At 39.9% G+C, this 24,333-nt stretch overlaps 2 protein-coding genes and 1 long non-coding RNA gene across 4 annotated transcripts in view; 1 reads left to right on the top strand and 2 right to left on the bottom strand.

Annotated features, from left to right (window-relative positions):
* Positions 1–787: 787 nt before the first annotated feature.
* LOC108491383 lies at positions 788–6,516 on the bottom strand. Its single transcript, XR_001872717.2, has 4 exons — positions 6,270–6,516; positions 4,623–4,730; positions 2,817–2,860; positions 788–916 (listed from the first exon to the last, which is right to left on the bottom strand). It is a non-coding gene; the product is annotated as an uncharacterized LOC108491383 (long non-coding RNA).
* A 979-nt stretch (positions 6,517–7,495) lies between these two features.
* Ramac (RNA guanine-7 methyltransferase activating subunit) lies at positions 7,496–11,572 on the bottom strand. Of its 2 annotated transcripts, XM_008844433.3 has the most exons (4): positions 11,470–11,572; positions 11,243–11,296; positions 8,661–8,839; positions 7,496–7,859 (listed from the first exon to the last, which is right to left on the bottom strand). In XM_008844433.3, exons 3-4 carry the CDS (start codon positions 8,828–8,830, stop codon positions 7,670–7,672), a joined length of 360 nt encoding a protein of 119 aa, XP_008842655.1. In that variant the 5' UTR covers positions 8,831–8,839; positions 11,243–11,296; positions 11,470–11,572; the 3' UTR covers positions 7,496–7,669. The 2 variants fall into 2 exon arrangements, with proteins under 2 accessions (XP_008842655.1, XP_029424840.1); XM_029568980.1 differs by lacking the exon at positions 11,470–11,572 and having other exon boundaries at positions 11,243–11,463.
* A 95-nt stretch (positions 11,573–11,667) lies between these two features.
* Positions 11,668–24,333, top strand: part of Homer2 (homer scaffold protein 2) — a 161,881-nt gene continuing 149,215 nt past the window's right edge. Inside the window, exon 1 of the mRNA XM_017800955.2 lies at positions 11,668–12,132. The gene's annotated coding sequence lies outside the window, so the exon portion shown is untranslated. The remainder of the gene's footprint in view (positions 12,133–24,333) is intronic.

Here is a 24,333-nt window from a genome sequence, read left to right as displayed (position 1 = left end):
ATTAACCTAATCTGGAAAATCCCTCACAGACATGTCCCAAGATCTGTCAGGAGCCAAGGTAACTCCAGATTCTGTCAAGGACAATATAAACCACCATAACATACATAGAGCTGATGGGAATGTGAATTCCTAGTGTTTTAAGTACTATCTTTTAACCCAACAATTCTACTTTAAGAGTACTCTCCACAGAACACAAAATAAAAGCACAAAGGATCTACATACAGTCAATGCAGCACTGTAGGACACACAAAAACAAAATCCCCTAAGTATCTACATAAAGTCATTTAATCAATGGCAAGTCCATACTATATTACTAAAGCCAGATGTTAATTTAAATTTATGCTGTTGACCTAGAGTGATACCTATTATATTCTGTTATGTAAGTTTTATGCAGATAATATATGTGTATATATTAAAATATTTTACCTCAGTTTAGTAAGAAAGGAAAAATATATACACACAAATTTCTATAAATATTTGTGTGAACTTGGTCCAAGAGATAAAAAGATATATATCTTTTGGATTCAGTTTACTCTTTTTTTTTTTTTTTAGCCCCAGCTGTCCTAGAACTATGTAGACCAGGCTGGCCTTGAACTCACAGAGATCCACCTGCCTCTGCTTCCCTAATGCTGGGAATAAAGGTGTGCGCCACCACACCTGGCTTCAATTTACTCATTTTTATACTGCTTTACTTTTTGTCTTTATTTTGTATATACACAAAGTGTGCATAATTAAAGAAATTTTAAAGTGAGAAAAGCAGACACAAAACAACAAAGCTCTGGTCTTCATCAGGGAAAGCAGTTTGTTTACCTCATTCAGACAAAGAAGCTGGAGACCTTAGGGAGTTAACAGCACCAGCAATGGGAAAAAAACCATGAGATCATCATCACATCTCCCAGGGTTGTCTCAGAAGTCACTGAAACCCAGAGAAAATTTAACTGGTAATTAATACATAAGATTCTCTGTGCCCTTAGGGACAAGAATGAAACACCAACTAAATTGGTTCACCAGTTCATGAAGACACTAGTGGAATATCTATAAGCTGAACGTGTTTACTTTTTTTTTTTTAAGACAGGGTGGCCTATCCTAGGCTAGCCTCAAACTTCCTTTGTAGCTGAGGATGATCTTGAACTTCTAATTTTCCTTTAAAAAAAAAAATCCAAATTTATTGTGACTTAACATCTGATGGACTGCCTGTTGTGAACCTATTACTTTTTTTGTTGCTTTTAGTGGGGTTTTTGTTTGTTTTTAGACAGGGTGTCACTATGTAGCCCTGGTTGGCCTGGAATTCACTTTGTACACCAGGCTGGCCTCAAACCCAGAGATCCTTCTGCCTCTGCCTCCTGAGTGCTGGGGTTAAAGGTCTGTGCCACCACACCCAGCCCCTTATAACTTTGAAAAAAAAAAAATCTTTCACAGAGAATTTCATACATGCATATAATGTATTTTCATTATATTCAATCCCCACTCCTCCCTCCCATTCATGTCCTTGATTTTTTTTTTTTTTAGAACCCATTTACACCTGGGTATGCAGCCCTCCCCTAGGAGCATAGCCAACCTACCAGGGGCCATCCCTTAAAGAAAACTTACTCTCCACCAGAAGCCATCCCTGTCATAGTTCCTCAGTTAGGGGTGGGGCTTATGAGCCCCTCTACCCTCTGTGCTGGACACCTGACTGAACTGATCTCCTGCAGGTAACCACAACCACATTGTGTAAGCACAATCTCATGCTGTGAGTTCATGAGTGCAGGGGTCTTGCCATATCCAGAAGGCACTGTTTTGCTCCTGTCTTCCCCAACCTCTAGCTGTTACAATCTTTCCTCCCTGGCACCTAAGACCTTTCTGCTCTTATGTAGTACTGGTGATCAAACCCAAGGCTTCATGCATTATATGCAAGCATTCTGCCAAATGAGTTATACCCCAGCCCTGTGAGCTGAACTTAGAACCTAAGGCAACCTACAGAGGCCTTCCTCTAATTCTGCAGGCAGGAACCTGACATTGGCCAAGCACCTATACAAGTGCTATATACTTACTTTATAATTGGTATAGTATTTGTACTTGTTTATGGGGTATAGTTTAATTTGATACATGGATACAACATGTAATGACCAAATCTGGGTTATTAGCATTTCCATCACCTCAAATATTATCATTTCTATGTGTTGGGAACCTCAGACTCTTCTCTAGTTACCAAGTATAATGACAGTGTTATAATGGTCCTATTCTAGAATACTAGAACTGCTTCCCTACCACTAACTTTTATTCTGGAATCTGTTACCTCTCTATTCCCTTCCATCTGCCTTCCTAGTTTCTACTGACCTCTGTTCTACTCCCTACTTTTATTCAGTCAACATAATTTTAGCTTCTGCAAGTGAGATGTGGTATTTGTTTTTCTGTGCCTGGCTTATTTCATTGAACATAATGGCCTCTAGCACATCAATCCATATTGCCACAAAATGATAGAATTATATCCTTTTTATGCATATGCTTTTGCTTAACCCTAAAGGGAGAGTTCAATCACATGTTAGCATATTTGTTGGAAGACTTGCCTTCTGTTAACCAGTTCTTCCCTTCCAACCCCATAAAAATGTCAATCTGATAGGTGTTACCCACTGCTCGAAAGCATGGATAGAACTCTTCAGAGTAAGAGTGTTTCTCTGGGGCCAAGGCCTCAGCACTGTTCAAGCAGCTCAGGAGTTACTTCCTCCTTACCCCTGCACACCCTCACATAGTACAGCCCTACTCATGGGCACTGTGCAGCTCATCTGCCCAGGGCAATGCTCTCAGAATGTGCAGGTGGACAGAGTTTTACTCACATCATTTTCTTCAAAAGCTGGTTCCTGCAGTAACAACCAGATTTCTGAAAAGAAGGAAACAGTTGCTCTCAAGGTTCCCTTGAGGTCCAATGGTACAATCTACTATTGGATCTAGTTTTTTATTTGGTTCCATAATAATATAATATAGAAGTCAGGAAAAACTTTGGTATCACAAAATGTCCCATACAGCTGTATTTTAATCCTTAAGTATTAACCTAAATATTAACAATATCTTTTACAATAGACAACAGTAACTGAGTCAACAGCCCAAGTAGGATCCAGAGTTCAAGGCCAGCCTGGGTAACTTAATGAAACCCTGTCTCAAAATAAAAACAGGGCTAGAAATATAGATCAATATTAGAGCACTTGCCTACCATATATGAGGCACTATGTCCAAGCTACAGTAAGAATCTTTGAGAGGTAGGGCCAAGTAGGAGGAATATCCTTGGGGAGGGATATCCTAAAAAGGGGATAACTGGACCTAGTTCCTTCCTCTGTCCCTTTCACTGTCAAACCACTATGAGAGTAACAGGCCTCTTCTACCATATGCTTCTGCCATAATGTACTGCCCTGCCACAGGACCAAAAGCAATGGGACCGAAGACTGTGACATGACAGAAGCCTCTGAAACCATGAGCCCCAAATAAACTTTTCTTCCTTGTAAGCTGTTTCAGGTATGTTGTCACACTGACAGAACACCCACAAATGCAAATTCAAAAAGTCAAATGGAATAAAAAGGCAAAAATAAATTTAAGAGGTAAAAATATTTATGGGATTCAAAATTAGTGTTGCCAGTAACCTTCAGAATGAAAGATCATTTCCTTCTGCTTTGGCATTCTAAACTTAAAATGGCTGGGCATAGTGATATACGTGCAGTCCCAGGTGCTTAAGAGCCTAAGGCATTAGGACTGCTGAGCTCAGGAGTTCTGAGCCAACCTAAGTACCATTGCAAAACCCCACTCTTTAAGGATAAAAAGAGAAAACTGACATTTCTCTTAATTCTATTATAAGGTCCTATATTTTCCTTTAGGCATACAAAGTACAAAAGGGAAATTACATTCTTCTCTGCTAAGTATTTTAAAATATATTATATTCCATTATTTTAAATGTATGAGTGTATTGCCTACATGTGTGTAAGTGCACCTGTGTCGTGCAATGCCTGCAGAGGTCAGAAGAGGGTGTCGGATCCCCTGGAACTGGAGTTACAGACGGTTATTAGCTGCCATGTGGGTGCTGGGATTCAAACCTGGATCCTCTCTAAGAGCAGCCAGTGCTTGTAACTGCTGAGCCATTTCTCCAACCCCTCTGTTAAGCTTTTTTTCTCTTTTTGAGACAGGGTCTCCCTGTAGCCCCAGCTGGCCTGGAACTCACTATGTGGATCAGGCTGGCCTCCAACTTACAGAGATCTGCCTGCCTCTGCCTCCCAAATGCTGGAATTAACAGCGTGTGCCAATTTCCAAAGAGTAAATGTTACTAATTTTAGCTCAACATTTATATACACTTCCTTCTACATTTGTGTGGTTGCTCTCCTTTTGCAATTTATATATCAATACACACAAGGAAACAATTGTAAATCCTTAACTTTCAATGTCTCTTGCGTTTCCATATCTTGTTTGTTAGAGACTTCTCACTATGTAGCCTAGGCTGGCCTAGAACTTTCCATCCTCCTGCCTGAGCCTCCAGGATCCTGGGACTTCAAGCATGTACCATCACACCTGCCCCATCTTTTATTCTACACTTTTCACTACTCTGCTTCACAATTTATCCAATACTCCCCTTATACAACAAATGCTTTTGCTGTACTTACTATGAGTTCCTGGAGATTTAATGGCCACAATTCTAATCTCTGTTCCCAAGCTCTTCCTTCTGTCATTTATAATTCTGCAAAGATGGCAGTATAGGCAACTGATGGCTGCTGGAAAGGGAAGAGAGACAGTTTCTTTCGAGGATGGGACTCTTGGTAGGTTAGCCAGGTTAGTCAGGCTCCAGTGGATGGACCCACACTGAAGGACATTTGAAGACACAAATTAGACTCTATAGGCTAATCTATATATACATACATACACACACACACACACACACACACAGAGCCAGTGCTCGTATATATACATACACATGCATATAAAATACAGTATATTAAATTGGGTGGGGGACAATTAGGGAAGGTGTGTAAAGAGGGGATTTAAACACTATCAAAATATATTGTATGAAAATTGCAAATTTTCAATTAAAAATAATACCTACTACCATAAGGGCTACTCATACAAAATGAAAAATTAATTCATGTTAAAAGGATTTCCCTCATTTTTTTTTTTTCAACCAAGGCCATAAGTAAGCTGTCGCAGGTACTAAAATATTTAAATACTTAGAAAATCTCTTTTCTGAGCACCCTGAGAAGCATCCCTCACTTCAGCTCTTTCTCTTTCATCTACATCTCTAATTAGTATCAAGAGCAGGCACAGTGCAGAATCTTGTTGCAATGACATAGTGTATGGACAGCTTTAGTTGTCAACTTGGCAAATCTGGGAAGAGGGACCCTCAATTGAGGAATTTCTTCTATCATGGGGGGTGGGTGAGTGGGTGGGTGGATTTCCTCTAACATACTGGTCTGTGGGCAAGGCTATGAGGCATTTCCTTGATTGTTAAGTGATACGGAGGGCTTGGCCCACTGTGGATGGTGTCACCCCTGGGCTGGTAGTCCTGATATGTTTAAGAAAGCAGGCTGGGGACTGGAGAGATGACTCAGCAGTTAAGAACATTGACTGTTCTTGCAGAAGACCTGGGTTTGAATCCCAGCACCCACATGGCAGCTAACAACTATCTGTAACTTCAGTTCCAGGGGATCCGACAGCCTCTTCTGTCCTCCTCGGACATTGCATGGCATAGGTACACTTACCTACATGTAGGCAATACATGCATACACATAAAATAAAAAATTTTTTAATTAAAAAAAAAAAAAGAAAATGAAAGCAGGCTGAGCACAGGCCAGAAAAGCAAGCCAGTAAGCAGCAGTCTGCCATAGTCTGTGCTTCAGCTTCTGCCTACAGGTTCCTGCCCTGACTTCCTTCAGGGATAAACTGTGACCTAGGAGACAGTAAGATAAAATAAACCCTTTACTCTGCAAGTTGGTTTTGGTTAAGTGTTTTTTTCAGCAATAGAAAGAACAAGGCTAGTCAATTACTATCAAAACTGGTTAATGCCTATGCTTTACCAGTAGGCATATTTTCAGTAATCCTGCTTTCAAAGATCCTATAGTGTAGAGAGTCAGGTAATTCATGATTCTTCAAGTTAAATATCTGTAATATCAGAACCTGTCTTTATGTAACACAACTCGTCTATTGCATATTGATATAATTAAAAGGATACATAGTAAAGCCTTACCCTATTTTAAAATTGTATTTATATCTCAATGTGAAAACCTGATTTTGTAGAATTTTACTGATAAAATAGTTACCTGAGAGGATGGCTCTTCAAGAAGGGAGGATGCAGAGAGAAGATATTCAGATCATAGAGAAGCACCTGGGAAAGTCAACTTCAAAGAGCTAAAAGAAAAGATAAGCTTAAGAATTTAACTCAATTCCTATGACCTATGATAAAATTTGTTCTCTTTAATAGTGGCCCCTTAAACTAAGCCTTTTTTGGTATACATAAAGGATAGAGTAATAAAACCCAAATAGTTCACTTTACCATATTAAATAATGGGTTAACTATCAAAACTTAGGCATGAAGTTGCATAAATTTTTTTTTTTTTTTTTTTTTTTTTGGTCTTCTTGAGCCAGGGTCTCCCTATAGCCCCAGCTGGCCTGAAACTAGCTATGTAGACCAGGCTGGCCTTGAACTCAGAGAGCCGCCTGCCTCTGCCTCCTAAGTGCTAGGATTAAAGGTGTTCCATAAATCTTTTAAAGTCTGATTTGAATAAAACTACAATAATCACTTATAAAGCATGTCAGTTTCTTCTCTGCTATTAGTAAATTTGCAAAAACCTTAGTTTTGTACAAAATGATGTATGCCATAATTGCTACCTACATCAAGAAGCTAGATTGAAAATGAGTCCTCCACATTTTATAGCTTTGTTCTTGATTTCTCTCTAAGAGACCAAATTAAGTGTGGAGCTGACTCATAGAGTAAGTAATTGAAAAGTACCATAGTCACATTAAAAAAGCCAAAAGAAATATGATTTTCTTTCAACTGCTGCTATTATGTACAATACACCATATATAAGAACAGCTGTGTATTTACAAACTGATTCTCCTAACCTCTGTAGAATTATAGAGATAAACACATTTGAGCATTTTTAAAAAATATTTTTATTTATTATTTTTATTTTTTGTGTATGAGTGTATTGCATGTATGTGAATGCACGCATGTGGAGCAATGCCTCGGAGGTCAGAAGAGGGCTTCAGATTCCCCTGGAACTGGAGTTAAGGATGGTTCGTAGCTGCCATGTGGGTGCTAGGAATCGAACCCGGGTCCTCTGCAAGAGCAGTCAGTGCTCTTAGCTGCTGAGCCATCTCTCCAGCCCCCTTGAGCATTTTTTATATAAAGTAAAAGTCACTATTTTCTATTTTACAGTTTTTATTTATGGGTTAAAGACAGAACTCTTAGAGCCCAAACAAGGAAAATATACCAAACTCAAAAAAACTATGAAGTCATAAAACAAAGAAGAATCAAACAATATACTCCACATTGGGGTTAGCGGATATTTATTCCCAGTAATCATATAAATCAAGTTCCAAAAAATTAATAATCCATTCTCTTAAAAATAGGATGGGAAACTATTACCAAAAGAAGACATAAAAACCTTTAGTACATTAACAATGTAAATGGTCTTTCTGCTAAAAGCTGTCAACACTGCTATCGATAGTAACCATAAGGAGGTCGTTGGTTGTGACCATATTGTCCGTACTGTTGTGGATAGTAAGGTTCTTGCCTGTGCTGTGGGTAATTATTACCCCAGGATCGTCCATGCCATTGATTTGAGCGACTGTCACTTGGCCATCCTCGTCTGTTATCCCTACCTCTATACTGTCTGTTATCTTGCAACCTACAAAATAAAATAAAATAAAATAAAATAAAAATTCAACTTCTCTTAAAAAAAAAAAGAGAAATCTATCCCCATGCATTTGATTTCTCAGTGTAATACACAGTGTATCAGAGAGAAAGACATTTTTCTCTACAGCATATTATAGCAATAGTTAAGCAAAACTTTCCTAAGATGTAAGTTATCCTTCCACTAACATACTGGATACTTTTATAAGAAAAGAGGCAGATAACAAGCCCAACCCATATCATAGTTCTGGATCAAACTGATATCTATTCAATTAAACAATATCAGTATGGTAATTCTTTATTGTTTTTAATTATTACACAGAACTACTTCCATTTCATTTTATAAAATTCTGAAGAAATATCAAAGCCATACCTTCTTTATAAAAGCAAGCACAAAAACTCTAGTTTCATAGAAGTATATTTGTAAAGACAGTATTACTCAACAAAAGGACATATATTTCTTTGTTTGAGATAGGGTCTTACTATATAGCCCAGACTGGCATTGAATTCATGCCCCTCCTGCCTCAGACTCCAAAGTACTGAGTATATGGCTTGTGCCACCATGCCTGTCTTGGAAAGGACATATTAAGGCAAATATTTATGACATATAACATGCCAGATGCTGTTATGAGGCAGTGGGTACACCACATGGAAACATTGGTTGTTACTTTCACTGGCTTTACAGGCAAGCATATTAACTATTGGTTGTTACTTTCACTGGCTTTACAGGCAAGCATGTTAACGCTATCAGCTCCCAGACTGCCATCTGCATTAATCCTGCAGAAGTAATACATACCAATTGCCTCTATTTCTTTGGTTCCCACCAGCTCTGCTATTCCATTCCTCAATAATTGGAGGGGATTCAGGAGGGCGTTTCAAGTATTCCTGGTACTCTTTGTCATCTTGTGTGAATCTGGTCGCAAACATCTCTTCAAAATTTGGAACTGTTTCAGAAGTATCACTCATCTTGGAATTCTGTGCAATTTTTAAGATAATTCTGTTAATTTTTTAAAAATTAATACTAACTTATAAGCTGATGAGAAACCAAGAAGTGAACTATTCTTTACGGAATACTCACAAAATTCCTGTGTACTTTTTAAGATACTTTACACATTCAGGCTGGAGAGATGGCTCAGTGGTTAAGAACATTTGCTGCTCTTGCAAAGGACTTGAACTGGGTTCCCAGTACCCATATCAGGCCACTCACAACTGCCTGTAACTCCAGTTCCAGGGAATCCCACGCATGGCCTCCATGGGAACCTGGCATGTACACATGTATGCAGGCACTCACACATAAATATAAATCTTAAAAAAAATTTTTAGTCATTCAACTCAACAGTTCTTGACTATACTGTGCTAACAAGGAGCCTGCAATACTAAATGAACAATGTTATCATGGACCAGATTCCAAAGAGCCCCCAGTCTAGTAGAGGAGACATATCTAGAGCTGGGGAGACAGCACAATTGATAAAGTGCTTGATCTGTAAGCACATGCACCTGAGTTTGGTTCCCAGCAGCCACATAAAAAGCTAGGCATATTGGCACATGCTTATATCCTAGCACAAGGGAAATGGATGCAGACATCCCTGGTGCTTGCTGGTCAGCCAGCCTAGCTTAATCCACAATCCCCAGATCCCAGTAAAAGATGCTGTTTGAAACACAAGGTGGACAACTCCTATAGCCCCAGCTGGCCTGGAAATCATAGACCAGACTGGCTTCTGCGATCTGTCTGCTTCTGCCTCCTGAATGCTGGGTCTAAAGGCACATGCCAACATGTCCAGCCCATAGAGTTCACTTTTAATCTTCACTTAAGTCCTGGAAACTGGGGCTAGAAAGATGGCTCAACAGTTAAGAGCACTGGCTGCTCTTAACAACCATCTCTGTAACTCTAGCTCCAGGGGATTTGATGTCTTCTTCTGGCCTCCCTGGGCAATGTATGCAAGAGTGCACTTATATACATAAAGGCAAAACATACACATAATAAAAACTTAAAAATGTAAGCATCTCCTACTTCCCAGTGGTCCTTGACCAAGTACCCAGTCTATGTTTCTGCTGTTTGCCTCAAGATTCCTAAACCTGGTAAGGACCTATGTTGTAGTTCTAGCACACCCATGGCTGAGCTGGGAAAATCAACTGAGTCTAGAAACACAAGAGCAGTTTGGGCAACATAGGGAGACACTATCTCAAAAAACGAGGCCCAAAACCTATTTTATTATTTAAGGCCTATTTAACAACAATCATGCTTACAAGTTTAAAAACAATCCCCCCCATCAACTGAAGTTTCTTCCTGTACTAATTCAACTTCTAACAAACCTTTTGACAGATTGTTTTGTCACTGCCTTGTCTTTCCTCCAAACTCCTCAAAACATGCCCATATTTATACTACTACTCTTAGTCCAACACATTTAAACCAGAATTGCTTAAACCAAGCAGTATCTGCATGCTCTACCTCTGGAGCTCTGCTTAGAGGATGCCCTATCGTTTACCATACTTTCAGTGTGCCTGGTGCTGGCAAACTAAGGTCAAATACTCCAAAAACAAATGACTCTAAAATAAATTCTGCTAATTAATTAGAAGGCTAGCCCATTCATAATCCAGAAAGGAAACTATTTTCCCATGCCCCTCCCAACACAAAAAACAAATCATTTTACACTTCCTCATGAGACCATAATTTAAACCAAATTTTAATTAATGCAAGCTTTAGTTACTCCAAGAAATTTGAGGCAACTATACTGTTTAATGTTTAGGTTATTTAAAGACGGGGTGGGGGAGTTAACTTGATGGGGGGGGATGAGGGTGGAGAGATGCCTCGGTGTTTAAAAACACCGGCTGTTCTTCGGTGTTCAGACGCCAGCACACCGGGCTGGCTCACAACCGCCGGGAACGCCAGCTCCAGGGGATGCGACGCCCTCTTGCCTCTTCGGGCACCCCACACACGCGGCATGCACACAGACATACTTAAAATATCTTTAAGAGTCTTAGTATCTTTATTAAGATTAAGGGGATGGCCGCATTCGCGCCTTAGTCTAGGAAGGGGTTGGAATCAAGGGCTCTGAAGACAAAACCCTTACACTCCAAAGACCAAACTCACACTGCTCCTCTGGGACTTCCAAACCAGCTAGTCCATGCATTAGTAACCCGAGGACACTCTCGGTGTTGCTACAGTTGAACGAAAGGCTACACTTTTCAGGTGGGCCTCGAACACTCCTAATTTACTGACCACAAACAACTAGGACTGAGGTCGACCAAACTGGGTCAGGGCTGAAAGGATGGAGCTGGCAGCCCCGCGGACCCTGAGGAGGGGTCCCGGGGGTCAGAGCGTGACTGACTGGGAACCGTCTTTCCCAGCCCGGCCTCCACGCATCACACGAGGCTTACCAAGACTCAGGCAGAGCGTCTCCTTCCCGAAGCGCCGTAACCCGCCGACCTGACCTGAGGGAAAACAACGCGCACCAGGACTAGCGATTTCCGGTCTCCCAGAACCAACCCCCCACCGCCGCCGGCTCTGCCACCTAGTGCCTTCCACCGTCCAGAGCCGGCGATTCATCTGCCGAAGGCTCTGCTCACCCGCCCCCGGGACGAGGAGACACCCCAGGCCGCCCCACCTACGCCCCGCACGTTTCTCTTCAAGGTAATCAAGGAATAACCAAATGCTTTCCTTAGGAATCTGTCACCCACGCGACTTCCGCTTCCGGAACGCAAAATTCGAAGCTGCCAATCAAGTCTCGCGATATCTAGAGTCCACCCGGGCGTTTCCTCCCGGCCACGCCTCTTTTTTTTCGAACTGTGGCGCGACACCTACAGTACGACGAAAAGGGGCGGTGGGACCTTTTCGCTTCCAAAGCCGCCTGCTGGTGTCGCGGACTATTAAAGTCTCTGACTGGGAGTCGGGATGATCAGGGGCGGAAAACCCAAGAATAGGCAAAAGGGAGAGCTGCTTCCAACCGCCGGCTCCCGAGTGCGGAGACCGGCAAGGTACGGCTGACGGCGCGGGAGGAGCAGACGCTGCACTGCCTGAGCGATGCCACCTGTGGCCTTCTGGAGCACGTCTGGGTAGAGAGATGTCTTGTAGGCCATTCTGCATTTTTTTTTTTTTTTGCGGAAACACAGCACTTCCACCTTCAGTGTCCACCTCCAAACGTCTTGGCTTTTTCCTCTCGGGTATTCCAAGTACGGAAACGCCGAAAGCCCCAGCTATAATTTGGCCTTCTTCCCGAATCGCTTCCCAGACTGCGCACGCTTCTTGTTAATCTAGTCAACTTGGAAAGGTCAGTGTCTAATCTGAAGTTTCCTTTCCGCGCCTCATTCCAGTGGTGAAGTTCTGTCGTTTCTGTCCTTGCAGTCATTCTGGCAACCATCCACTCCCCATACCCACTACCTGATCGAATTTCTCAGCATTCCCTGACAGTGCAAGTGCACAGTTTTCCTCATTGATGGCCTTCCTCTAAACCACTCCCCGACCTTCATATCTTGCGTATTACTGATTGAAGTTTGGTCATCTTCAAGCACATCTATGATACAAGATATTCAATAGCTCCCTGCTGCCCGTAGAGTGAAGGCCAAAAATACTGACTCGGATTCTAATTTTTATTCTCTGCTGTTGCCTTTTCATTCCCCCTCAGCCCATGGTAAACCATCCCGGATGAAGTGCTTCATGAATTATCTATTACAATGTATAGATGGCCAGTGTTCCTTTCTGCTTGGAATACTTACCATTCCCCCACACATACACTATGCACACACATCACCCCCAGACCTTAACGTTCTATCCATTCTCACTTTAGAGTGGCATCTCGATCTAGAAGTAAGTTTTACTTGTAGCGAATGTCCATAATACTTTCTGAACTTCATATGTTACCACTTTCTAACTTTGAGCTACAATTACTTATACACAAGTATTTACCCTTGCTGTAAAGTAAATCACTCAATAAACATTAGTGGCACGAATAATGAACTATGATTAGTCCAGGCCATGGTTTAGAAACATTAATCTAACAAAAGTTACAGGATAGTATTGATGGGAAGAGATGAATGTCTTGGTGTCAAATAGCAAGAAAGGTGTTGTGATGAAGGTCACAGTAAATTGAATATTCTTGCTGACTGAATGGATGATAAGAGAAAAAGATTAGTAGGTGGAGATTCCAATTCCTGGGAAATTGGCACTGAAAAGGAATTTCAGTTTTCCTTGAAGCATAAAAGTAATTTAAATCCATGTGCAGCGATACACATCTGCAAGTCCAGAACTTGGGAGGTGGAAGTGGGATGATGAGTTCAAATCCATCCCCAACTACATGAGACCCTGTCTCAAAAAAATAATTTAGTAGTTCATTGTAAAAATAACAATGAAGATGTGTGATAACCACTATATACAAGAATTACATGTTTGTAAATAGAGTCTTATTTTGATCATTTTCTTGTAATGACTAAAAGTCACTGGAAAAATCAACCTGTTGTAATCTTTTCACAGCATTTAGTGCAGAAGTTGGAAAAGCTTACATATAACTGTCAAGGGGGTGGGAGAGAACTTATGTATGCAAAAGGTAGAAGCCAAAGTGAATTCTCATGCTGCCAATAAAATGAAGACTTTGCTCAAACAATCAGCCACCTGTTGTGGTGTACTCAAGGAGATAGGAAGACTAGGAGTTCAAGGTCAACCTCTGGTACATAGCAGTTTGAGGCCAGCCTGGGCTACATGAGACCCTGTCTCAATAAATAATAGATCAATTAGGAGTGGAGAGATGGATCAGCAGGTAAAGGCACTTGCCACCAAGGGTGACAACCAGAGTTCAGTCCTTAGAACTCATGTAGGAGAGAACTGACTCCTGCAAGTTGTCCTCTGACCTCCACACACACTGTGGCATCTGGCCACCTACATAACACACACACTTTATTTTTTTTTTAATATTTTAAAAACATTTATTATTTTTATTTTTTTATGTGTATGTGTGTATTGCCTGCGTGTAGGTAAGTGCACTCATGTCGTGCAGTGCCCATGGAGGACAGAAGAGGCTGTCAGATCCCCTAGAACTGGAGTTACGTACGGTTGTTAGCTGCCATGTGGGTGCTGGGATTCGAACCCGGGTCTTCTGCAAGCACATTCAGTGTTCTTAACCACTGAGCCGTCTCTCCAGCTCCCAACATACACACTTTAAATAAACAAATGTAAGCAAATTTCAAAAGTAAATCAGCCAAGTTGTTTCTTATAAATGAGAAATATTAATAAATGAATGCTCATAAAATAGAGAAGCAATTAGTAGAAATCTGCAACTTCTGTAAGTTTTTTCTGAATGTCTAAAATTATTTAATTTGTTATTTGTAAATTATTATTTATTAATACCATTTACAGACAAAAGACTATATGCTATTAGTTTTAAAGATTGATCTCCAATCCAGGTGTCACTGTCCCACAGTAGAGATACTCTGGGAACCATGAGTTTTGAAACAGAAAGTCACTGTCCAAGGCTCCTGCTGAGTGAGGACAGAGCAGGGAAGAGACATCAGCCCAGGATGGATTCCATACAAAGCTCATCATCATTTATTTCACTACTAAACCCTTACTAATTACTATGTCAGGGATCTTTTTCTGAATACTATATTTCACCAAATTGAAGATGTTATCTGGTATAATGCACAGTTATACAAAATGTGCAACACTGCCCATTAAAGTTTGTAATACAGCTTCAACTGAAGGTGTATCCTCAGTTTCAGGAATGTTAAAATGTGACATGTTTACACACACCCATTTGTACACATGTACTGTGTACATACACCTTCAATATAATATAGTAAACCACTAGCCTTGGGGCAAAATATACTTTTTTTGAAAAATCTTTTTTGAGACAGGGTCTTTCTGTAGCCCCAGCTGGCCTGGAACTCATGATGTAGACCAGGCTGGCCTTGAATTCACAGAGATCTGCCTGCTTCTGCCTCCTGAGTGCTGGGATTAAAGGCATGCACCTCTACTCCTGGCTGGAGGAAAATATTCTTATAAATGTTATAAAATATAAATGACTCTCTGAATTCTTTAGAAGATTAACTTTACCATACAAAAAGATAAATTTTAAGTATGAATAAAAGGAAACTGCAAATATTTGCTAATACATACTCTCTTTAAAAATAATTTCTTGGGCCTGAAGAGATGGCTCAGCAGTTAAGAGTACTGTCTGCCCTTACAGAGGACCTGTGTTTGGCTCCCTGCATTCACATGGAGGCTAACAACCTTCTGAACTCCAGAGGACCACTTATTTATATTGCAGGCAAAGCACTCATGCACAGAAAACAAACAAAAAATTTAAAAATTAGAATTTTTCTGGGCAGAAGAGATGGCTCAGTGGTTAAGAGCACTTAATGCTCTTGCAGAGGACCCAGGTTCAGTTCCCAGCGCCCACATCAGGAGGCTCACAACCACCTGTAATACCAGTTCCAGGAAATTGGATGCCCTCTGGCGCCTGTGGACACCTGCATGTATGTGATATACATAAACTCATGAAAGCACACACAATTCTTTAAAATATAATTTTTCCTCAACTGTGATATTGTCATATTTTTTATAATGTTGACATCTTTCTATCCATCAACATGACTATCATTTATATTTACACATCCTTATGCACAAAAGCACAGTAGACACATTTGTTTAGAATATTCCATTGAAAGTAGAGTTTGGCCATGCGTGAGGACTCATGCATGAAATCTCAGCATTTGGAGAATTGCCCAAGTTTGAGGCCAGTTTGTCCCAGGCTATATAGTGAGCTCTTGAAGCCAGCCTGGGCTATAGAGCAAGACCTTGTTTATTTTTTGTTTAAATCACATTTTAAAGATTTATTGTTGTTTGTGTCTATTTGTGTAAGCCTGTGTGAGTATATGTGCACCACATGCATTCAGAATCCTGCAGAAGAAGGAAGGGCACTGGACCCCTTGGAACTGGAGATCAGGCAGTTGTTAAATGCCTTATGTAGGTGCTAGGAACAAAACCCAGGTCCTCTATAAGAGTAGTAAGCATAAAGCACATTTTAAATACCTATTTTTCTTAACATGTTTCTCGAAAAGTTAAGGGAAGTAATAGCAACTTCTCATTCCACATTATAGACAGATATGCTTTGTTACTAAAGGCATAGCCATAAGTCTCTGAGAAATCAGAAAGATCACCCACACTTCAGAAAAGCACTCATGATAAAGCTGCTGTTTGACGAGATCAGGTGCTTTCAGGGTGGTATGGCCATAGGTATAAAACTTCTATTTGAATGACCCACCAGAGATGCTCCATTTTCGTGACCTCTTTTCCTCTGAAAGTAGTTGATAAGCAGTGTCTGTCCCTTCTCCAGTTATGTGGTTCAGTGTCAACTGCTGGAAAGAGAGCCGACCATCAATCACTTTGGCATCATCCTCAAATTGAGCTTTCTTCCCCAACTGTGGTATCTTTCAAAAAAATCTCAAAGATTGTACAGAGCCACACCTTTTCAGCAGGCCACAATGCCTGAAGTACCAAACTATGTAGGGATTTAGTTCATAATCAACAGCTGTGGATCCTTCTTTCACAGCTGTGATCAACATATGTCCATTGCTGGTTACCATTGTTTACCAAGTATCCTCTTCAGTATGGCAACATTTCCACATTTTTCAGTCTGCTTCAATGTTGCGGGAACAAAGGCAAAGGTGCTTCAGAGGACTAGTGTGGTAAATAATGTAGCTTCTTCATACATAGCCACTAGTGTTCCACCAACAATCGAGGCAAATAACAGTTCCGATTTCTTTTCTTCAAATGTGGCTTCCAAACACACAGGAAGAACATATCCCAACATCCTTTCTTCTTTAGGCATGTCTGGAGGTATACATCCCTACTACACCATGAGATTTTAATACCAACCATTTGACTTAAAAACACTTTAGAAAGCACATAGCCTCCTGGGCATGGTGGTGCATGCCTTTAATCCCAGGGCTCAGGAGGCAGAGGCAGGCAGATCTCTTCGAGTTCAAGGCCAGCCTGGTCTACATAGTGAGTTCTAGGCCACCTGGGGCTACAGGGAGACCCTGTCTCAAAAATACCAAAAAAAAAAAAGAAAAAAGAAAGCACATAGCCTGCAGCCTTCTCTGATTTGCTTTGATGATACAGATTAAAAATAACAGTAGGGAACATCCTTCAAACTGGAAAATATGTTGCTTATAAATGTTTATGCTTTTTAAAAAGACAAGTATCGTAAATTACTATTTACATCATCTTGTCACCAAGGCCCAATCTATGCATAAAACAAGTGAAATGAGGAAAATTGAAATACTGTTTTCAATTTTAAGTACCCAGGCATACTATTCCCCTTTCTTTCCACCTCCAACTCAATAATGTATGTGAGTGTTGTATCATCTTCAATTACTACTCTAGGGGGAAAGTAATTAAAACAACCAACCAGAAAATCACTTCTATTAGTTTAGGGGGTATTGGTATAATGGTTTTTAAATTTTCATCAAAACTAGTTAGGTTAAGAAAAATCCAGTTTATCAGTGTTGTTGGAATTAAAGATTTCTGAGTCTGAAACATATATTCAAACTCTTGATAGTCTTTTAATTACTTTTCATAAACCAATAGATTTAACACAAAGAAAATGATTGTTTAATATCATTAAATATTTATTATTTTTAATTTGTATTTATGTATATTTGTATGTGTTACATTTTGCAGGTGCCCACAGAGGCCCGAAAAGTACATTGGATGCTGTAGAGCTGGAGTTATAAATGGTTGTGAGCTGCCCGACATGGGTGCTGGAAACCAAACTGGTCTTCAGCAATAGTAGCAAGTGCTCTTAACCACTGAGCCATCTCTCTAGCCCTGTCATTAAACACGCAAAGGACAACTTTAATTTGCTAGGTCTATTGTTGAATATTACTTGAAAAAGATACGAAGTAACAGGAAAATTACATTAGAACCAGTATTCCTTTGGTGTTAAAGGATGTATTATCAAATTAATTCTGTTTAAGAATGACAATAAGCCAGGCGAGGTGGCACACACCTGTAGTCCCAGCACTTGGGAGGCAGAGGCAGGTGGATCTCTGTGAGTTCAAGACCAGCCTGATCTACAGAGTGAGTTCCAGGACAGCTGTAATATAAATTGGTCAAGAGGAATATAAAAAAAAAAAAAAAAAAAAAAAAAAAAAAAGAATAAGGATGTTTTCTAGAGAGGATGGGAATGTGAAAATAGCTCATATCTGTATCAAAAATGTGATTAAAGCATTCTAGCAATCTGGGTATGGTGGCATATGCTTGTAATCCCAATACTAGGGAAGCTGAGGCAGGAAGATTGCCATGAATTCAAGGCCAGCTTGGGCTATAGAGTGAGTTCAAGAGCAGACTTGGCTAAAGGACAAGATTCTGTTTCAAACGAAACAAAACAAAACTATTTTACCTTCTATAATGATTTACCTATTTTTAGTATAAAACTGTCTTCTTTATATTTGGCAACAGGGACATTAAAGTTTTTTAGTTTTAGTTTTTCTTTTACAGGAATACAAATACGGGGTCACAGCTATGAAACTATATGTCTTCAAACTGTTATTAGCATTAATAACATTTAAAAATAAAAAAAAACCTAAGAGTTTATAGAAGAATACCCGGAAACAGTATTTGTCTATACAATGCGAAACTGGAGTGGGTTTTAAAATTCTATTTATATTTCTTTTTCACTTTATATATTGCTTATATAATATCTTTTAAAAGATTTATTTTTATTTTATGTGTATGAGTGTTTGCCTGCATGTATGTATGGGTACCATGTGCATGCAGTTCTCTTGGAAACCAGATCCATGTCAGATCCCCTGGAACTAGAGTTATGGACAGTTGTTAGCTGCCATGTGGTTGCTGGGAATTGAACTTGGGTTGTCTGCAAGAGTAGCCAGTGCTCTTAACTGCTGCGCCACCTCTCTAGTCCCATGATTTTGTTTTTTAATTTGGAATTCTAACACTTAGCAGCATAGTTGCAATATCTCTATCAGACTTGCTGCCTTGCCTTAGTAGATCTTTGTGGAGCTCCAGGTGGCTGGGTAAATTTAAATGATGACTCTTCCAATAGTGTGTACTTGAATTGAGTAATGCATGGTTTTTGACTTTGTGGAAACTGGAATTGTAGATAATACCTCTGCATTCCACACTTTACCACTTGTGTTTCTGTAATCTGATCTGTGTTTCCTTAGAGCTACAGCACTGACAGCATTTCATCCCCCATTTGCTGTCTGTACATGATAGTCTTGCCCTGCTCTATAACTACATCTCTGGACATCACAACACTCACAGTGCTGCAGAAGCTCTTGGTAAGCATTTCCATCTAATTCCAAAGATACACCTTTTTCAGAAATAGGAACTGTCATTTTCAGCACAGGTTTCTGAAAGATGTCATTATGGTAGATTGTATACCTAAGGAAAAACATTCTTTCATTTATTGCTTGACTCTATAATCTGTCTCTGAAAGCTAACATTCTTATGACAAGGACTTTAAATATGCTAAGTAGGATCAATAAATTCCAAGCAAATGGTGCATGGTATGGGATCTCTGTGATCATCAGCTGTAATTATTTGAATAGATTGATGATTCCGACAAAGTGGCTCAAAATTGCCAGTAAGTTTGAAAATACATTCTTACTGAAGTCCACATGGAAAATGGCAACCTCATTTTTCACTGAGGTGTGACAAATCCAGCTGAAGCACCAATCTCTCTCAAATGCAGCATTTCACTTTAGAAGCTCTATCTGGGTCCTCTAGAATGCCAGAAGCTCCTTTACCTCACTGTAAAGTCCACTGACATTAACAAGCAGTAGTAATACTCAGTGACGTTTCCTTTATCATTAGTTTTCTTTTCTCCATTTTTATTAGGATTGTCATCATTTTTTTTTCAACAGAAAAATATTCTGTGGGGCACCAAGTTCATTTTCATTCATCTTACAAGGCATACAAATCAGAAAATTCTAGAGTGGCTGGTCACATTTCCCTTACATTACACTGCTTCCTGCCAGCTACAAATAGCCACATCCAATGGCCCAAGGTATTCAAATTCCCATATTTTTCTTTTTTTAGTTTTGAGAAATATTGAGGTTTTTAAGATAGAAAATCCAATGAAAATGTTACAAGTAATTTCTAGTAGTTGTAGACATTTTGCTTAACTAAAAAAGATCTGTTTTTAAAATTGTGGTAAAATATATAAAATTTAACACTTTAACCCATTTTTATGTGTACAGTTCAGTGGCATTAAACATTCTACATCGCTGTGCACCCATCACCTCTGCTCATCTTCAGAGCTTCTTTTATCTTCCTAAATTGAAATTTTGTAAGAAATTTCATGATCCAAGAGCTACCCCTTTTCCTCTCTCCCTCACCCTTTACACCACCAGTCTAGTTTCTGTTTCTGAGTCTGACTGTTCTAGGTACCGCTATCAATTGGAATCATACCTCCATTTCCTTTTCATGACTGTCTTATTTCTCTTAGCACAAGTTCTTTAAGGTTCATTTACATTGTAGCATGTCAGAATGTCCTTCCTTTTTAAGACTGAATAATATTTCATTGTTGTTAATACTTTATTTTATTTACCCATTCTTCTAATAATGGGCTGCTTCCACCCTTTGATTATTATGAATTCTGTGAACATAAATGCACAGATATCTGTTTGAATCTGTCCTTTCAATTCTTTAGGGTATATACCTAAAATTGGAATTGCTGGATCAAATGGTAAACCTCTTATTAATTTCTGAGAAACTGACATAGGTGTTTTCCTTAGCAGCTGTGCCATTTTTTTTATCCTACTATAGTAAGACACAATTACTGCCTAACTTTAAGCCTTACCTTGACTCAGCTATCTGGAGGCAAAACAGACCAGCACAGGTCCTGGGGGAGCCTAACATGAAAAGAACCCTATTTTCAGAGGTCATAAGTGATCTTAGTGAATCTTGTTTAAATGTCCTCAAATATTTTTATTGTGTGTATAAAGTTTCTTTCATTGGATTGATATCTTGGGTAATCTATTCAAGGAAGATCACTTAGCTCAGCTCTAAGAAGCCTATGTCCTTCACATAATAATGGAAACATTGGTGGCAGATATTAAGGATGCTTTCTGGGTCCAACTGCTACTTTGAGTAGGCACTACAAGAGCAAGAACCCTGGCCAGATTTCATAGGCAGCTCCATTCGAGCTGCTGGTGACCTATTTCACTTCTGCAAGTGCACCAAGACAAAAAGCATACAATAACCACTTTAAAGATAATATTGAAGGCTCAGAGGTTATGTAATTTATCCAAGGGCATAGCAGATAAAGGGTACAGTGGGCTCTGGATCAGGACTATGTACTTCAGAATCCTTCTGTTTGCTTTCATTCCCTAGTCCAAAGGTCTTTAGCCACTTAAACAACTTTTTACTCCCTTTGAGGCAGGATAGAAAGACAGGAAAAGGTTAACAGGACATGACATGGAAAAGGAAAATAATTCCTCTCCCATTTTGATCTGACTTAGCTCTTGCTGTTTGGAGACTGCCCTACATAGAAACTGTACACAAAAACACAATATTCTGATGCTGAAGATATTACAAACAGGGCTACTACGACGGCTAGTTAACCATGCTCAGTATAAAAGCCTATGTCTTAACTTCCTTGTGTGACCTATTTATACTTTGATTTTACAGTTTTTACCCATGCTTTTGTCTTTGTTACATTACTTCCTCATAAGTAAGCCTGCTTGGTACTATCATAAATCACCTTATAATTTGTTACTAAAAAATCATGGCAATAAGGAATTGAGTAGGTCAGTACATTCTTATCTCTTTCATCAACTTTAGTTATATATTAATTCCATTAAACATAACTTCAAAAGTCCCAAAGTCACTGACACAGCTGCTACTGAAGCACTTAGGTGGGTCCCCTTCTCTCCTAACATCCACACTTGACTCTGTTCTAGTGCATCTATCTTTTCTCATCACCAATAAACTCAGTTATTGCTTTGCTCTGACTCACCCTGAAATTTTCTCCTGTAGCAAGCAGAGCCCAGTAAAGAAGACTAGCTGCACTTGAATGCATCTCTGAGGCTCTGAAGGGGAATCCTCAGGCTTCACTGGCAGCAGCGTGGAGCTCTGTTCCCCCACTACCCATAACACCTACAGCTGGTAATTGTGTATCTTTTTAAAAAAAAATTATTGAATTTTTGTGTATTTCATACATAAAATCATCTTAATTCCCCCATTCCCCTTTGGCACCCTCCTATAGCCCCCCCCCCCACTGAGTTCATACATTTTGTCATTTGTGTTAAGGCCTATCATGTAAAGTTAGTGTCCTCAGATGTCCCTCAATGCAAGTTTGTCTACTGGGATTTAGTGAACCTGCCTAGAGTCCCTCTCTTCAAGAAAATCAGCTCTTCCTCACTTAGCAGTAATCAGCTGCTGATAATTCTTTGACTAAGATTGGGGCCTGCTGTTCATTTCCACAGTTCTGTGCTGGGTTTTAGTCTGCTTAAGTTTGCATGGGTCTTGTGCATGCTGACACCACTGCTATAGGTTTGTATAAGTCCCAGGAGCCTGTAGGACTATTTCTGTATGGTCATGCACCTCCTCCCTGGCTCTTACAGTCTTTCTGCCCCCTCTTCCACAATGTTCCCTGAGCCCTAGGTGGATGGATTTTAATATAGGAGTCCTGTCCAAGGACCCGCACGCTGTAGACTCTTATTCTCTGCATTTTGGCCATTTGTGACCTTTTGCATTCTTGGCCCTCTGTTGCATGAGGGAGCTTCATTAATGAGAATTAAAAGATGCATTAGTGTCCTCTTCATCATTTGTTCTATGTTCCGTGAGCCTTAGGTATAGAGGTTGCATCCTAAATGTGCCGTGTAGGCTTGGGCAATTCAGACAATTTCTATTATGTGACCAGTTGTGGAATTCTGTAATTATCTTTGTCTCTTGAAAAAGAAGCTTCTTTGATGGATAGTGACTAGGATACTTGTGTATATATTTAAGGATCCATATTTTGCACATAGTAAGAAATTATATTTGTCTAGGGATGTGACAGCCTTTGAGTTTTCTCTAAGATCTATAACCTCTCACCAGGTGTTGTGGCGTGCGCCTTTAATCCCAGCCTTTGGAAGCAGAGGCAGGTGGATATCTGTGAGATGGAGGCCACCCTGGTTGACATCGTGACTTCCAGGTGGGCTGTGACTAGAGAGACCCTGTCAAAAAAAATCAACCAAAAACAAAACAAAAGATCTATGACCTCTCCAACTATGTGTATTTGTCTAGGTTTATAGTACCACACATGAGTTTCCTCCCATTGAGTGGGCTTTAAGTACAACTAGGTAGCTGTTTATTACCCCCAAGATAAAAGTGCCACTACTGCACCGATGTTGTTTGCTGTGCTGGTCATTGATGTGGTTATTAGGCCTTGAAGCTGGGGTTGAACCATGTTCTCCCTTAGCAGCTTTGTAGTGCTCTCCAAAGCTATGAGAGCTAGCCTTCAGGGTAGGTGGCTTCCAGGTTACTTCCAGCTCTGTTGCTCCAAATCCTGAGTCCAAAGTATGTCCTGTCTTCAGCAATAGGGTCCTACCATCAAGTTCTAGGAGGCAATCAAGGACTGTGGCAATAGCCTGTGTAATTTTGGGACTCTCTTGGTCTACCCTAGTCAACAACTCAAAGGAAGGCTTCTCCTGTCTGGCACTGTTTCTTGTTATGTAGCCTTCAGCTATACTCTCATGTAGAGATATGTCTGTGTAATTTTTCAGTAGGTTTTTGGACTAATATGATTCCCTCTGGTTTTTTTATACTAGGTAGGCACTCTTTTTAAAAATAAATAATTTATTGAGAATTTCATACATGCATATAAGGTGTTTTGATCAAATCCATGCCCACTCCCTCCCCTCCAACTCCTCCCATATCTCCCCATCACTTTTTTCTGATAACTTCATGTACTCTTTCTTCTTCTTTGATATATTTATTCTTTTATGGGGCTTTTTGGCTACTCTTAACATTCCCCCTGCTGAAGAGGTAACCCTAAAATCTTTTAAGGCTTAGATAGAAGCTCCCAAATATTTTCAATATTTTTGGCCTTTGGAATGGAGTAGGTTGCTAAGAGGCCCAAGGACATTGGGAGTTTTAGCCAAGAAACTGGCTACTTTTCTTTGGGTTCTTTTTAACCCTAACTGGCTAGCGAATTCCTACCTCCTATTTATCACACCATCCTCTGAAGAGGTTACCCAAATTGCCAATAGGGAATCAGGATGCAGACCGCTCTGGCTTCTTCCATGCTGAAGGGGGATGCAGGGTGAGACAATTGGAGTACTCCCTTCAGTGGGTCTATCTAAAAGACTCCCAAATTGAGTAACTCTTATCTCGAAGGGGAGAAGAAAGTCCTAGAATCATGAATAGGAGATGTGAAGGAGAAGTAAAGGCAAGAATAATTAGCATTACAAGTTCTAGACAGGGAACTAGAAAAATGTCAGAACAGGGCAATTTTCAAATGTTCAGA

Source organism: Nannospalax galili, unplaced genomic scaffold (genome assembly GCF_000622305.1).
Source record: "Nannospalax galili isolate Female #2095 unplaced genomic scaffold, S.galili_v1.0 scaffold902, whole genome shotgun sequence".
Classification (NCBI taxonomy): Eukaryota; Metazoa; Chordata; class Mammalia; order Rodentia; family Spalacidae; genus Nannospalax; species Nannospalax galili.
This window is presented reverse-complemented; position numbering and strand designations above follow the sequence as displayed.

Coding starts and splice junctions, on each gene's coding strand:
- Ramac (XM_008844433.3), bottom strand. CDS start 8,830: ATGAGTGATACTTCTGAAACAGTTCCAAATTTTGAAGAGATGTTTGCG. Junction 7,860..8,660: donor CAAAGAAATAGAGGCAATTG/GTATGTATTACT, acceptor TTTATTTTGTAG/GTTGCAAGATAACAGACAGT.